At 39.0% G+C, this 17,288-nt stretch overlaps 1 protein-coding gene across 1 annotated transcript in view; it reads right to left on the reverse strand.

Annotated features, from left to right (window-relative positions):
- Nucleotides 1–276: 276 nt before the first annotated feature.
- Nucleotides 277–17,288, reverse strand: part of LOC133986428 (glutamate receptor 3-like) — an 81,606-nt gene continuing 64,594 nt past the window's right edge. Inside the window, exons 11-17 of the mRNA XM_062426246.1 lie at nucleotides 16,715–17,088; nucleotides 16,019–16,217; nucleotides 8,039–8,286; nucleotides 7,013–7,153; nucleotides 4,074–4,188; nucleotides 2,407–2,654; nucleotides 277–637 (exon numbers count right to left, since the gene is read on the reverse strand). Of these exons, the coding sequence (XP_062282230.1) occupies nucleotides 2,409–2,654; nucleotides 4,074–4,188; nucleotides 7,013–7,153; nucleotides 8,039–8,286; nucleotides 16,019–16,217; nucleotides 16,715–17,088 (1,323 nt within the window). The 3' untranslated portion in view covers nucleotides 277–637; nucleotides 2,407–2,408. The remainder of the gene's footprint in view (nucleotides 638–2,406; nucleotides 2,655–4,073; nucleotides 4,189–7,012; nucleotides 7,154–8,038; nucleotides 8,287–16,018; nucleotides 16,218–16,714; nucleotides 17,089–17,288) is intronic.

Below are 17,288 nucleotides of genomic sequence, written 5' to 3' on the forward strand. Positions count from 1 at the left end.
GTCTTTTAAAACAAGAACAATGTCACTATGAGTGACTTACAGCAGTATAAAAGCTAATGTCTAATAACCAGTGTCTTACAGTGCACTGAAGAGATCTAATAAACTTATTTTAACACATATAACCAGTGAAAATCTGGCAGCAGAAGGATGAAGAGTAATCTGATCATATTGATTACAAGAAACCAATTAGACCCTTGTTATATAAGATTTGTCTTCTGTCTGGCACTTCAAAATGTGCTTAGGGTTGCAAATGATGGCTTTAGTTCTCTCATTCATTGTAACATGTCAAATGTACTATATATATTTATATATATATTCATATGTATATATATATATATATATATATATATATATACATATATATATCACTGCACCAGTCTTCTGTTTTATATGAGTTTCAAGCAAAAAGCAATATCATTGTGAGTGAGTTGCATTGATTGGACTCAGAGTTCCATAAGGCACTAAAGGGAGGGAACTGCATTGGCTCTTCCCATGACCAGTCCAGTCGTGTCGTCATTGCAGATTATCATTCCGTATCCGCCCGAGAGGATTTGGCTCGATGCTCAATCCCCGTGATCCAGTCCTTTTATATATGTTTAGTCACAGTTGTAAGGGACAATGGAAATGTTTCCTAAACCTGTGTCAACATACAGAGCAAAAGCAAAAATGGCAAGAGTTGAGGATTCATGTCAGGCAAACTGTGTATAACTCATGTTGGGTAAATACAGACCCCTCGACATTCTTAAATATTATATACGGATACAAGAAAATATATTATACGCACAACTTATTATTTTGTTCACACAAGTTATTATCTTGTGTGAATTAGATCTGTTGTGCCCACAAGATGGAAAACTTGTGTGAGCAAGATGGATAGCATATTTCTCTTGTGCACAAAAGAAAAAATGCTTTGCGCACAAGATAATATCTTGTTAACTTGTGCACGCAACATATAAAGATAGTAATATCATGTGCATGTAAGATTTAAAAAATATATATTTTGGAACTTTGGGGGATCTGTGCATATCTGTGACAGTAAATTTAAAAAAATAAAGTAAAAATTAAAGAATAAATCAGTAAAAATACTTTACAGTACAGTACAGTGTACAACTAAAAACAAGGTGATTTTTCTCTAACTACTGTATCTCTATTGCCTCTATCTGTTGTTAAGCCCCTGAAGCCCCAAATCTGTAATAAGTAAGACACTGATTGAGAAAACATGTTTTCAGGGTCTTTAAATTCTGTTGCTATGCTGTAAGTACAGCTGCACTCCTGTAAACAGACATATTGCATGTTTAACACGACACAACAGAACACACATCCAATCAAACACAAGAATAACCATTTGTATCAAAATGGTCTGAACATTGTCTGCTTCCCTTTGGTTGGTGCATTGCTTTAGAATTGCTTGAGTTTAATACTAATTTTATTACGAGTGGGCTTAGGTGGAACTACTTATTAACTTTCAACAGAAGAAATAGCCCCTATTCATAGTGTATTCTGTGGATTATTCAGAGTAATGGGAAGACAGGTTTTTAAAGCTGCACTTACAAATATTTTAAATTAACGATGCATTGAATAACTATGTGTAATGTGAAAGTGATCGCTCATAGTGACAATCCCACAGAGAATTATCACCCATCTCAGATGTTCCCCTCGGCTTTACCGAGAATTTTAGTGTCATTTGATTTATTGTTTTGGATTTATAGTCCCCATTTTTACTGTTTTGGTTGAGTCTCACAGCTGTCGTCAGTGTTTCCAGCTGAAGCAGCCAGCTGTTTTCAGTAGGAAACCCCCCCCCCCCCCAAAAACCCAAAAAAAACCCAAATAACTGATAAACTATACACTATCTACCCAGCCCAGTTGATGACTAACCAGTGAACTTAGTGTGTAGCATGTAGTGAGACATGCACATACTGTAGCTAAAAGAAGAGTGCATATTGGACTTACTGGAGCCAGAAAATTACTCCAAATGAATGCTCATGTTGCTCTGTGCCTGCTGGTTCCCATAATTAGGAAATACTTGCTACCACCTTCACTATATAAGCTTTATAAGGTGATAATATACCAAATGTTGTGTTTCCAGGTTCCTCTTCTGCACCCAAGTGGCAAAAAAAGTAAATTTGAAATTACTGTACATGGTGCTTAAGCATTCATGTAGCCTGACGCATTATCCATGACGCTATACGTTACAAGGTGCAAAAAATATCTCAGAGTTTGGTATTTAAGAAGGGAAGTGTGTTCTGTTGTATCCAACATGACAGCAATGAACCATTCCACAAACAGCAGCAATTCAGAAACACATATAAATTAATAATTTACTCTAACTGAAATGACAGGAAGCTAAATGATTCATCTCTTGTGGTACTCGGGGGGCTTGGAGGACAGTAAAGAGATGCTACCTACCTCTAGATCTTAACGCTCTCGGTTCCGTATACGTTGTAGCCTTCTCTGTATGTGGCAAAGTTCTGGGTGTTGGTCGGGGGAGCCGGCTTAAAATTCTGGGCATTCTTGGCCAATTTCAGCCGTTTGGTTTCTTGTCTTGATTTATAACAGAACTCTATCAGAGCCACCATCATGGCCAGCCCCAGCCCTCCAACCAGAATATAGAAGACACCAGCCACATTGCTTAGGCTGAGAGCACTTGTCTTGTCCTGGGGGAAAGTGAACATTATAGTTAAGAGTTTTGCAGTGGAGCAAGGGCAACAGAATAAAATGCAGCCTGTATCCTTCAAACTGAGCCTCACATAGCCTTGACTGCTTTAGTAAATCATCATATTTTATCTTACTGGTGCTACTGATGGCAGATTATGGATACTAACAGCTACAAGCAACAAAGTTTCTACGGTTAGCTCCTATAATTTCGACTGAACTGATTTTCCTATGGTTGTCACTAAGTTAAGAGGACCTTTAGACTACCATAGTCAAACCATTCTCCACTAAGGAGAAAGAATGTTAATCTGTTGGTGAATGTAGAGCTTCTCCTTCCTTACACTACATGTATGTAAAATGGCTTCTGCTCTTGACCATGTTAGGAAGCTGGTCAGTATCGCATAGGTCGACAACTCTGTAAATCCCTGTCTTTTCAATCCTCTTAGTGACATGTACGTATAACTCTCATGGCAACATTGTCATACAGTACAGTCAAATTCATAGTAGATGAAGGATATCTCCATTTAAGTTAAAAAAAACACTAAAAATCAAACCATTTTGCTGCTGCTTACCTACCAAACATATTCATTAAAAATTTGTTCATTAGAGTTTCACTATTTGCAGATTAACCCTATGAGTATGGACACATGTTGACGCTATCTGACGATCCAAACCTATAATCTGAGGCATTGGTTGTATCTCAGAGGGTTAAATAGTGGGTTTATTACATTCCTCAACTTCTTGTAATGTGCAAACAGAGCCTCTAACCTCAACTCTGAGCAAGCCGCAAGATTTAGAGGACACCCTGCGGCACACTCGCTGCTTAAGGAAGTAGAATTTGAGTAACTCATCACAATAAGAGGCTTTGCCTGTGCACCACACCACAGGAGGCCAAAGAATCTAATAGACACGTCTCTATGCAAACTAGTAACAACACAAATAAATCAAATTTTCATTAACAGTTTGGTAAATAGGAACAGCAGCATAATGGTCAAAGTATCATGAATGTCAAGAGTGAAAATGAGCAAAAATAGCATTTATCAACAACTGGTAACTGCTGTGATTCAGTTGAAATTTATCCTGAAGGCACTTTAGCAATTTCCCCACAGCATTATCATTACAGTTCTTACAAAAAAGAGAGCTTCTATATTTTATATTGCATAAAAAAGTGTGTAATTTCTATAGCATAAAAGAAAAAAAAAAGAATTTGGGGAAGCAGTGCCTTATATTAAAGCCACATGTACACTGTGTTACAGTTTGTGGCAGGGCAAAAATTAAAACACTAAAAAAAAAAAAAAAAAAATTATGTGTAGCAAATGAACAAAATCTATACTATAGATGTTAGAGAAGTCTTGTCTTGCATATGAACAGTACGTCAAAATGCAATTTGGAATCAGTACAAAAGACCTGCAGCGACTGACCTTACTTCCAGAGTCCTTGGTTCCACATTCACCCTTATCGTACCACCATTTGTTTTTCAGCTTGTCTAAGATGCCTTGTTCACTGAGTTTCAATACTGCAAGGTTTACAGGAGTTCTTCACGTGGGAAATAACATAAATAACATTATATTATGTTATTTTATGTTATTCAACTTTTAAACTACTACATACTTTACAAAGCGATAAAGCAGGGCTCCTGGCTATCAACATCACAGAGAGCAGGCATTCTACCTATTACCTTTATAACCCCTATTCTAAAGCCAGGACCTACCCATATCGCTTTGAGTAATCGGCAGACGCTGTTAGCAGGACGACAAGCAGGTACTGAAAGTACGATCTGCAGGTCTATGAATATCAAAAAGCACTGGGGTACATTGGTTTGGGGTCAGGTCATGAATTAAAAGGGGTTTCTGAACAGCATTTAACAAGTTCAGTCCAAAAGGAGCTTTGTCTTAACAAACAAAATAATATAAAAGATAGAGCTTTTGCTTTTTTCATTTCATAATCACTACCTTAACATACACGGTATCATAGTAAATTCTGTGATGGCTAATACTACTGTCACTAACATGACAACAATCAATTCTGCAGGTGCTACAACCAATTTCATATCCAAGCAACTATGCCCAAAAGTGAAAGCTTAATTAATTCTTATGTGTTTCATCCCGACATATCACTAAGAAAACCTTATCTTCCAATTACACCAGATTAGTGTCAGATGAGTGCATCCCAACCAAACTGCACAGAGCTACAGGACAAAGCGGAAGTGGAATAATGCATCTCTTATTTGCCTGTAGCTGCATAATATAATGTATAACACTGCTGTTTCATGCTTTTTTACATCTGTAGCAGTCACATCATGATGTTGTATTGTACTGTATGTTAACATAAAAAATAATTTATTGAACAAAATTACAATAGGGGACAAAAAACAATTGTACAGTGGTCATAAACTAACCCTGGACCATTTGTAGTTCAGGTCAGTCTCTCTGAAAAGCAAATTGGAACCAAAGATAAATAGTGCATCGATAAATAAGTGACCCGACTACTCCCTGGGAACAATGTCCCCCAAGGGGATCTATGCAATGCATAATGCACTGAGAGAAGATTACACCACTGTATATCCCTCATAGCCAATCTTGAGAAACGGATCGTGAAGACCGGATCATTGTCTTGGCTCAGAAAGACATTGATTAACAATGCAATTACCCTGTAACATGCTCTGTGTCTGAAACTCAATCTAGGCTGCACTGTGTTGTGCCGGGGGGCAAGAAAGTGTTAACTGTGTGTGAGTGGCTGTGCATGCAGCTGTGTTTATGATTATATGCATCTCCTGATGTCTGTTGGAACATGGAACTATGAGCGGGATGGGGCCAAGCAATGCACTGTTTGGAACAGAGCGCTCCAGGCCACTTTATTCTGCCTAATCGGACCTTTCCACTGAGTCCTGGAGAGCCAAAACAAGCCAGGAAACAGACAGTACATACCTGTGCCTGATAAAAGATCGATGACAGCACAAGAGACAGCTGCTTTCAAACGGCTCTTGAACAAGTTCTCAGTTGCACAGCAAGGCTTCCTGAGCTCGCTCAGTAACTACAGGACATAGCAATGTTAGCAATGCAAACATTGAAAAGGTAGTCTCTTGAACATTTAAAATATAAATAAAATCCTTTCCAAAAATGAACCACAGTCATTTAGGAAGACATGCTTGTGGTGATGCTATTTTAAATGTGATATTCTGTTGCGTAAGTATTCATTGTGGACCAGGCCAATCCATGACAAATGACATTAAGAAAGTAATGGTACAATCAGCTGTCCACAGGACATTGCAGCTTGTCTGTTATTCAGCCAATTAACTGACCTATGTCATCATGTGTGATGACAGCATCATTTGTCATTAAATTGACCTGCATTGTAAACAATATAATGCTGCTGGCTTGTATGTAATTTAGGGAAAATAGTACAATGCTTGATAGAAAAATCATTCATCATTCACCCACAGGGGAAGAGGGAAATATCTGATGGTCAAAAAAGGTCAGAGCTGGGTTATTAATGACTTGGGAAAGGAACTGCATCTACTGGAATCAAACCACAGGTGGATCATCAGATGACCCATTAAAAGGAAATCACAAGTCTTTTATTTAATTAGAGTTCTCACGTTTTCCTGCAATGCTTAGTCCCCTCAAGACGCCGCTGTTCCCCTTGCTTTCCTTTCGGCCTCAGCTGTGTAGCCATTTTGAGGCTTTTGCCATTAAGGAAGAATTTGTCATGTTGGCTTTAGAGCTTACAGGTTCTGGGCCAGTGTCATGGATATAAAGCAGCTGTGCAATCAATAACTGCGAAGCCATCTTTTACAGGATAAGAGAGCTTCAGATTTGTGAGGGAAAGCTGGAGATTTTGCCCTTTTTGATGCAAAATAATCTAATATTTAGTAGCAAATGAAAGCCTATCTTCTTGTTGATTGACACGCCTACAAATGCCTCATCTCAAACTATCACAACTACCTAGACAAAGTCCTCACATCTGAGACCAGGTGATCTGCCCTACAGATATGAAAGGATGAATAAGCAAAGCTCAACCTTTCACAACTGTAGGGCAGCACATTCCTCATAGTCTCCCTCTATTAAGAATTCCCAGTAAATACAACATAGTCATACAGAAAGAAAATTCCTACCTTAAATTTTATTTGCACTGTATTTAAGTCTGGGTACACTACAATTACAATAACTGCCAAGAACATTTATCTGTTGGCTAAGCAAGGGCTCCTTAGTTTGATCTGAGCTGTTAAACAGTCTGGTCAGAGTATCAGTTAATTTGGTAATCTGCTGTAGGGCAGCAGCAGGTTGACTGAAGTGGACAGTTGGTTTGGTTATGGTTGGGTTGTTCTAACAGCATTGCCGATTACTCTGCACTATGGTACCCGATTGTGGTGACATCGAGGCTGACCTTGGAGTCACCTCCCCCGCTGCCGCACTCTCCCTTGTCGTACCACCATTTGTTTTTCAATTTGTCCAAGAGGCCTTGCTCATTCAGTTTTAAAACTGCCAGGTTAACAGCATTTCTTGAAACGATAAAACATAACTTGTAAGAAAATGCACAGGTCCGTGAGAAATCTAATGCAAAGTAATAATCGTATTAAGCATAATAATGATAGGTCATGGTAGTGAGTCTACCACTGTCTATGCAGGGGCTTATGCACAGAATACTATCTGTTAATCAGAATGATCTAGGAAAGGACAAATTGTTTAAAAATTTAAGGAATATGGAAAGATAAGAAAGGCTCATATAAGGTAAAGACAGTGTTAAATCTTGGAAAAGGTGGCATGAAGGGTTACGTAGTTTAGAACTGAAGTGTGCGGGATGGGGACACTTGTCATTGAGAAGAAAAGTAACAACAACAAACATCATGCAATTAACATTCGTCACAAGTGACAGCGCAGCTTTTAAAGGCTAAATTGAAAAACCATTGAACTGTTAAATTAAAAGTGACAACACAACAGTCAGGTAGGACAGCACACGGGACAGAAGGAGAGATCGAAGGAGAGAGAAAAGCAACAGTAAGAGAGACATAAATAATGAAATGATTGTTAGCTTTAGCCTTATTATCTGGCTTTGATTCCTCCACTGTAAAGTAACAACTCTTAACACACATATATATATATATATATATATATATATATATATATATATATATATATATATATATATATATATATATATATATATATATATATATATATTTATATATATATATATAAAACTCTATAAAAAGACATTATTACCATTATTTAACCTTTGTATCAAAATGCATCGAGGCATACTACCGTTACCTCCGTGTCCACAAAAATAAAAAGAATAGGAAGAGAAGAGAATGAAAACAAGGGGACATCAGGGTAGGTGGAATACTATAACAACATGGAAGATATTGTTATATTATTCCACCCACCTTAATGCTGAGCCTTTCGGCGTCGCCACACCATAGCCTTTCGAGTCGAGGTTCCCTCCAACTTTCATGGTGTCGCATGGCTTCCGCTGCTCGATATACTCGTTCATGGTGGACTCAAGGAGAAAGGCGAACTTGCCCTTTGACTTTCGTACCCGGGCTACGCCATCGGGTGTGGTCTTAACAAACACTGAGGGCTCAGCAGATTTCATGTATGACCACATCTTCTCATACACTGCTATTTTGGATCGCTGTACAGGAAGGAAAAAAGAGAGGAGAAGTAGTTTAGAACCCAAAAAAACATAAGTGTTTAATGGATTTTGAATCATTTTTTTGTGCTTAATGATCACTTGATTTAAACTGGCATCATGAAGTATTTATAGACATCTTTTAATGCGGCTGTGTGATATCTTTAAATACTTCCAAGGAATATAGCTGGTGGAGTTTCAGATCATGAGGCACAAAAATTTACAAAATCCATTTCTCCTTATCAGCATAAATGTACTCTTTAAACATCATGTTGCCGCTTGAGGCTCAAATTCACTGAGTTTGAATGAGAATCACATACTGTATCACCTGTACAGTACGTACTATCATGCAAATTGGATTTTAGTAGAAAATCTAACATACATATGTATATCAGTGATTTGTGGGCTTGTTCATGCAAAAATATTCTCAATAATTAAACTTTTTTGACATTGAATTTTAGGTAATGATCATTTATATGAAAAGTGAGCAAAAGTTATGGATCAGTTTGTTGAAAATTCAGCTGAGTGAATTTGAGCCACAGTTGATTGACTCAATTTTAACTTGTAGAACTTATTACAGTCATTCATTTCAACAATAATGCCCCTGATGTTACATCCGAACTGTGACTCAGAGGAAGTGTGCATAAGAAGCAAGAGAAGAGAACAAGAAAGCGGGTTACACAGACACAAGGCAACCCATAACAAAGTGAAACAGATGAGCATTTTCCCAGCGCCTGGGGTCAGGCTTAGCAAGCCTGTAAAATCTGGGGGAGTTGAGCACTATCTATAATAAGCATCAATTAAATTATTCAATGCCGCTGGATTTATTTTGGCATAGGCATTTCACACTTTGAACAGATCCTGGTCCAAGCAGTGATGAGCCAGTTCCCGAGTGGCACTGTGTGTACTGCAGACTAGATCTCATATAAGAAAACATACTTCCTTTCAGTAAAGGCCAGAAAGAAATTGCTGGGATTGGACGGTTTTCAAGAACTGGCTGAATAAAAACATCTACTATCAACCAAAGGCTTTGAGAATGGAAGGACAAGCTGCTGATATACCAATATCTGCCAGAGATACTTTCTAGTTAGTTAAGAAATCTTACCTCACAAGGTCACAAGTCATTACATTACCAATGAAATAATTAGTAATCATCAATAGTAATCAACAAATAAGCAACATTTCTGAAGATCAAATTATTGTCATTTATCAAAGAGTCTACAGCCTCGCTAGTGTACTCAGGCACAGTGCTTTGAGCTAAATGCCAAAATAGAAGGATTCCTCATCTGGGAACCATGCCTGTCTGTACAACAATGTATGCCAATCCATCCAGTAGATGTTGAGGGATTTACCCTCTATGGGGACCATGAATGTGTGTACAAATTTCCATGTTAATCCATCACACAGTTGTTGAAATATTCAAGTGGAGACCAAAGTTATGAACAACCAACAGGACGACAATGCTACTAGCATGGCTAAAAACTGACCTGTTTATGGTTCTGATGATGGTTAGCCATGCTACTGCTGCATTCGGCTTCTCAAATTAAGTATATTTCATGCCATGGTAAAATTATATCTTTGGATATTTTGACGAAACAAGCAACTTAAAGATGTCAACTTTGCCTCAGACTTGTGATGGTCATTTTTGACTTTCTTCTGACATTTTACAGACTTAACACAAGATTGAAAAAACAAACTACAAGGTAATCAATAAATGTATTAACACTATTTAACAATATTTAACGCAGTCCTAAATAACAAGTTGTCCCCTCAGTTATATGAAGATCCTGTATTGTAAAGCTCAACTACTGAAGTTGAAAATCAAGTACACTTAAGTAAGTGTCCATGCATATTGATCTCTACGTCCACACATAAGGATCAGTACACAGACTCATCACTGTCCTGAATTCGAAAAAAGCAAGAGCACATCCATCTCTAATGCATCCCTTTTAATAAACAAAAGCATTAACCTTGACCTAATGGAAGTGCTTTACTGGCTTTATGTAATAACATACAATTTGTTTGTAGGCATCTGTCATGGTGCATCAGGCCAAGGGTGAGGATAAGATGAGACAGCAACAAACACAAATTAAAAAGTCTGCATGATGAATGTTCCCTGCTCAGATGGAAAAGTTTAAAGTTGGGACATTGGCTGTTGTATTTTCATGCAAATACAACAGATGAGGGGGAAACAGTCAGAGTTAGATGTGATGTTTTTGTTGACAAGCCTGTTAAATGTGTTTCAATTTGCATGTGTCAGACATCCTGAAAAGGACACTAGTTTTAGAGGACAATTTCCCCAAAGACCCAGGGCTCATCTGCTAGGCAGTGGGAAAGCTCCAGACGCCTCTTCAAATGAAGAGAAAAGAATGGATCTGGGCATTGATTACTGACGACAGAGTGTGCTGCCTCAGTGCTTTATGAAGTCAATTCATCAATATCAGAGTGGGGGACAAAGTGCGACCAAAACCTATTCCACTGCAACTAAAGTAACCACTGCGATGCTTTAAGGGGCTTCTTACATGAGAGGAAAAACAAGATACAGTGAGAAAGCCCAGCAGCGAAAGAATGATATTTGATTATTGACTGCTGGTGCACAAATGTGCATACTCACAGAAACACACATACACATATAGTTTCTACACATGAACACATCATAACTGCATTGAATGTCTGCTCTCATCCCCTTAAAAATGTAATCATTCACATTCCAGTCTACGGTGGTCATTTAAAATTCAATTATGGAACAATGACTGCAAGAGTCCATCATCAATGAACAATTTGTTGAGCAATTATATACTGCCATAGATACAGCTTTATACATGTGGTTCTCTTTCACACTATATAATGGCCCTTTTGGAACATACCGCTGTATTCAAAATGAGCTCCCAGCCAATTAACAGGGAGAGGCTACATTTGAAAGCTATAGAATAAACTAAAAAGAAACAGGAGTCTATGTTGGGTAACTTGCAAATGGCATTACCTCCTCTTTTAAATGTCTTTTTAGGTAATACTAAAACAGTCATAATGATGCTCTATTCATAATGAAGCACCTTAGTAGTGGATCTTATCCAATCCTCCTACCTACACAGGTGACACAGTTACATCATCTGTGTAGGTGTTTCTCCTGCTAGTCCATCTGAATCAGTGGGTTTCCTACTGTTTTATAAAAGTCAGAAGACAAATTGAGGTCTCTTTTTCTTGGTGATGGCATAAAATGAAGCTATAGATGCACATTATCTTAATCAGGACACACAAATTAGGTTAAACTATAGACCATTAGCATTTTTAAATGGGAAGACAATATCTATAACTATAGTTGTGCAGATACAGTGCAGAGCCTGTATGTTTGAAATGTTTTTTCCTGAGTGGGGGTGTGTAGGGTCCCCATTTGAGAATGCCACCAACCTCCCAACAACCAGGGAGAGAATGTTTATGGTATAATGTTTCTCGATTGTACTTTTGTCAACAAAAAATTGATCACAAAAAAGTTAATATGGTGAACTTGTTAGAATACAGTTGTTCATTTACACACCCTGCAGCTAGCAACATTAGCATCTATTTGAATTCATGTTTCTGGCCATCAAGTCAAATACTTGCTATCCTCATAGATCTGTTTTGGATTCCATCAGCTCCTGAGGGAAATATCTGGCTCTTTCGCTGCTAATCGCTCCACTATGTTAATCAGCTGGTCAGTTTGCTAGTTTGGTGCTAGGCAGGTAGTGTGCAGTAGGTTTTGGCCAAACAGTATGCGAGTAGTGAGTGTTTCTGTTTTAAATGAGTGACAATTTAAATCATTTGCAAATAAGATTGACTTTTTAAAAATGGTTTTGGACTATATGAGAGGGCAGATGTCCCAAGCCCTAATACTCATTTGGTAATTAAAAAAAACAAACAACTCATATTCACAAGTGTTAGCTCTGTTACACTACATGAAATTACATTTAATTGATACATTTTACACAATTATGGTTGAATGAAAGCACTGTTGTTGCTGTTGTTGTTGCCTTAGAATTTCTCTATTTTCATTGGTAAATGTATAGTTTGAAGATTTTGTTAATCCAGAATTCGTCTGAGAGGGGACAAGTGATTAAAGTGCAAACTCAAAGAAACTGCCCTCTCCATTCTAAGTAACCACTTAATCTATATCGATCCTGTGTTACGTGTAGCTCCTCCACACCTGTGTCCACAGACCTCCAAACTGCAGCCTATTTTTTATTCTTCCTTTGGCATCGCAGGCTGCTTTCATTACAGCCTTTCCCCAATACGCTTCACTGCTTGTATATCTAAATGCCATCTCCAAACACCCACCAGTACATTTCCTTCTACTTAACTTGCCCTCCATTTTGTTTGTGGACATCACCACTTTCCCCTCAATATCCTCTATGCCAGGTCTACCTGTATCTCAAGTATGCAGAAATGAAAGTTGAGGCTCTGGGGGTGTACTTTGTCATTGAAGTGCCACATGCTACGCCCTGAATACCAATTGCTCATCTTTGATGCTTGCTCTTGGACTCCAGTAGCTCCTTCCACGCCTGCTGTTGTTGCTCATCTAACGTTCCACGAGGCCCTCTGAGTACAGTGCTTCCCCTTAGAGGTTACGCCTATCTCACACTAGTCTATCATCACTTTTGTCAGCTTTCTCTTTTATGCAAACAGCCTCTAATCTTTATAGGAGCCTCCCCTTCACTCGGCACTGTGCTGAAACACAAAGTGACACGAGCTCAGGGAGTTGTGTTACAATGTGCCGCATACGATTGCAGGGCAACCTAAGGATTCCTTGTATAAATCTCCTCGCCAGTTTCTCTTCATGCAACCCTGGACTAATGCAGGTCTGCTCTGCATAAAAAAGCTACTTACTAAACATTGTGTTGGACCATGCAAAAGCTATAGTGCCTGTGCCACAATAGTTGAGACGTGAAATTGATTTTCATGCTTTGTAAAATGCATTGGTGGCTGCACTCAAGCTGTTGTTCCCATCCTCACCACATCTGCAGATCAGTAAGATGCATGATGTTTGTTGTTGAGACTTTGGATAATGTATCGTCTTTTGAGGGGAAGAGAAAACAATGTTGCAGTCTCATTTCTCTGCGCAATTATCATTCTTTCATTGTTGCACAGTTAAATGAGGTGCATGAAGGGACAGCAGCGTGGTTGTCTTTGATGGTCTCACCCCGGTCTTTACACGTAATTAAACAGCCACATCAGCCCATTTTATCATCTCAGCCATTATTACTATCCAGCTTCTCCTACAATGTACGTTTCAAAATGTAACTGAGCCAAGCCGTTTTTTTAATGGAATAAAACCTCATCAAGAGGATAAACATGGCCTCAGTGGCACAACTCATCATTTTCTAATCATCCAAAACACAAATATTCAGCTGACTGCATGAAAAGACTCATGACAAGAATTAAAATGATGAAACAAACCACAGTGGTGCAGCGGCGCATGACAGCTGTTATGTTGGGGAAGAGCAACACAAAGCTTGAAGCTATCCAGCTTTGTCTCAAGGTAAAGAAACAGACAGGCTGAAGAGAGGGTGCCCAAACAAGCAGGGTAGTCTGGGGAAGAGGAGCCAAGAGTGGGTTGAGACACACTGCCAAGCGCCTAGAGCCATTCAGTCTTCCGCTGGGCACGTCAACGGGCTCCCAGGCCAGCTGTCCTAGTTGGTTGTGAGCAACAGAACCAGGAGTTTCTGGGGGATCTACACAAACGCCTCTCCTTTTGAAAATTCCTGCACAGCTTCGACTCATTCCCAACACCAAATGAAGACAGACAATGCTGTGAATACTATCCATTTTTCAGACACAAACGCCATTTAACAAGTTGAGGGTTCAACAAATGGACTTACATCAAGAATGGTCATAGACAGTGGTTTTAATTCAGTATTTCATTAGGGATTTATTAAAATATAAATATAAACATAAACAAAGAGAACATACAACATATGAAATATTGTATACTCTATGTTCTCTTTGTCTATTTGGAAGCTCAGAATTTGTATTGCTGCGTCTTACTTTTTGTCTTATCTTTGTTATCTTATTTAAGTTTGCTCTACTTGTCAGGCAGCTTTGTAAAATAAACCAGGTGAAATCATCAAATATTAAAGCCAGGGGTGTCAGAGAAGATGGCATATGTCTTGTTTGAAACATCGGACTCGATTTAAAATTTCCAGCTGGCTGATGCCGTATGGGTCTAATTAAGCCTGAATGTATTTCCTGAAAAACAGATCTGAAATAGAACTTGAACTCCTATTAATCAGTGTGTTTTTTTCCTTGTCAGCCCTCTACAGCTTTAATTAAAAGTCCCTTGGAATAGCAGCTCACACATGTCATTTCTTATTTGAAGACTTGGGGATGTAACTAGGACACTCATTATACAGAACACAGGAAAACTGCGAGTCCCCGACTACCTCTCGTATTGTTCTACCTGCAGATTTGAGGTGGCTCCATTGTCAAGCTGGAAATCTAATCTGTAATTGGCATCCATCAACTCTGTGACACAAAGACATATACAGCACTGTGTATACACCTGTGCTGCTACTCTGATGAAAGGAAAAGTGATGACAGATTTTGTGAGTTGCTCCACGGAGAATAATGTGTTGCTGTCATACACGTCACATGCCATGTTTCCCAGGATATATTATCTTCATAGCCCTTTTTTTTTTTTTTTTTTAACAACTGTCTCCTGACAGTTTACAGACTTAAAACAAAAGTCTTTTAAAAATATAACATTGCAGACTGTATCTCGTCCTTCTTTGTCTAACAAAAAAATTGAGTATTTGATTGTGCGTTTTGTTGTTCTGAGCAATTCAACCCAGGGGTAACACAAATGAATTGCTCTTTCTGCCAACAGGCTGCAGCTGTGAAACATATGAATTGTTTCTTTCCTGCTGATGAGTAATGAGGGAGTGTAAGATAAAAGACTGTAATATTGCCTTTTCGTCATCACGGGCACAGTGCTGTTTCATTAATTCTTTTTCAACTTTTTGCGCTGCAAATGCAAAGGATTGGACTAGCGATGTAGCCATGCCAAAAGCAAAGACATCTATGAATATCACAATGAAATATGCAGGGCTGTTAAACTGCCTCCATAGCAAGCATGTGCTGGGCTTTCAGTAACACACTCTCGCTGCAGATTTTAGTTAATTTATGCCTTAATTGCTAGGCTAGTCCCTCATGCCATTGGACATATTGCTTATTCCATCTGAACCGTCTTTCAGACTGCTCTGTTTGACCTACAGGGCTCTTCTTCATCAGGTCCAATTTGCCAGCCATGGCCAGCTAGCTAATTATATTTCATGAGCTGACCCCTCTGAGTTTGAGCCTGATGTGGTTGCTTTGATTGGCCTCCTGTTTTTATCACCTCTGAGTCTTCCACGTTGTTATCACACTTTCTGCTGACAGCCCCAGTGCCTCAAGGTTGCACGCTGCAGTACTGCCGCATAAATTTCACGTTCATGTCATGAGAGTTCAAGAACTGCTTCACTGTCAACATGCCTCATTTGGAGCAATCTTGTGCAGGTCAAGAATGTTGCATTAAAGGTATAAAATAGAAATGCTGCAAGGAGGAGTTCATCAAGGACATTAAAAATGTTTTTATGGTTCAACAGACCTGATGTGCAAAATGCTTGGGTCTGTTTGAGATGAAAGTAAAAGAGCCACTTGCTGATTAGTCAGTTGGTGTGCGTGTGTGCCTGTGTGTGAAACCAAAATGTTTTCTGGCATGACTCACCCTAAAAAACTCCTTTGTGGAGCCTGAGTCCAGAGTGCCATATGCTATCTCTGTCTGCTTGGCCAGATCTTCAGCACTTTCTATAGGAGAGACCATCCTCTCCACTGTTAAGAAGGCAGCCAGGTTGGCTGTGTAGGAGGAGATGATGATGAGGGTGAAGAACCACCACACACCACCAACGATACGGCCTGACAGAGACCTGAGAGAGGGCGGGGGATGACAGGGAAACAAGGAATGTAATTACATGGTGACATGTGGTGCCCATCATTTGCTAAGATCTACCAGTTGTGCATCAGAATTTTCCTTGTAAATTAATAAAACAACCTGGCACTGTGTCAGTATCCTAAAACAGCAACAACATTTCCAAGGAAAGCACTACAAATTGTAGAAAATGTACTCTAATCCAATTATTTAAATAGCTGTGAAACAATCAGGATCAAAGTTCATTTCATAGCCTGAAGAAAGTATTGACAAACGCATTTTAATAATGATCATTTCAGCACATAAACTGACAAAGTCAATTACAGATATAGTAATGGCAATAAATATGAATGCCTAAAGGAAAAAGACATGCTTGGATGACTCCTTGTACCTTTTAAGAACACATCTCATAACACAGAGATAAAATTTCATGTAGTTTATATTCTTCTATTCTGCACTGCAGTCCAGTCCTGGTGTTATTTGGAGCTGACCCACCTGGGAGAGATGTCACAGCCCTGCTGCATGAAGGCGCCCAGAGAGAACCAGAGCGAATTGAAGATGCCAAAGTCATTGGGAGGATCAGGTGGTGTCTGTGGGTCTTTGGTCTCATCCTGTTCGTCAAGATTCCACTCATAAGGACTGAACCGACTGACCAGGAACAGAACCACGCTCACCCCAATATAGGCAAACACTATACACATCCAGATCTCATAGGCCAGTGGGTCCAGGAAGGAGAAAACGCCAGGCTTGGACTTTTGGGGCTTCTTTATCATAATGGAGATGCCCAAGCTCATAAATGGCTTGGAAAAGTCTATCACCTCCTCTCGAACCAGAGTAATGGTGAGAGGTGCAACAGCTATATCTGCTCTCTGGAAACAGGGACATGCACAGCAAGCATTAGTTATGACCTGCATAAAGACTCATTTTAAATGTGTGTCTGTGTGTGTGAATGACTGGAGCTGATCGTTAGCTAGAGGAGAGAGAGGGAGTATAAAAGGATGTTGTTATCACACACTTTACATATGATTATAACAAACAAACCACCGACTGCGACAGTTGAAGGCACACA

This window comes from Scomber scombrus, chromosome 9 (assembly GCF_963691925.1).
Source record: "Scomber scombrus chromosome 9, fScoSco1.1, whole genome shotgun sequence".
In the NCBI taxonomy this organism is placed as follows: domain Eukaryota; kingdom Metazoa; phylum Chordata; class Actinopteri; order Scombriformes; family Scombridae; genus Scomber; species Scomber scombrus.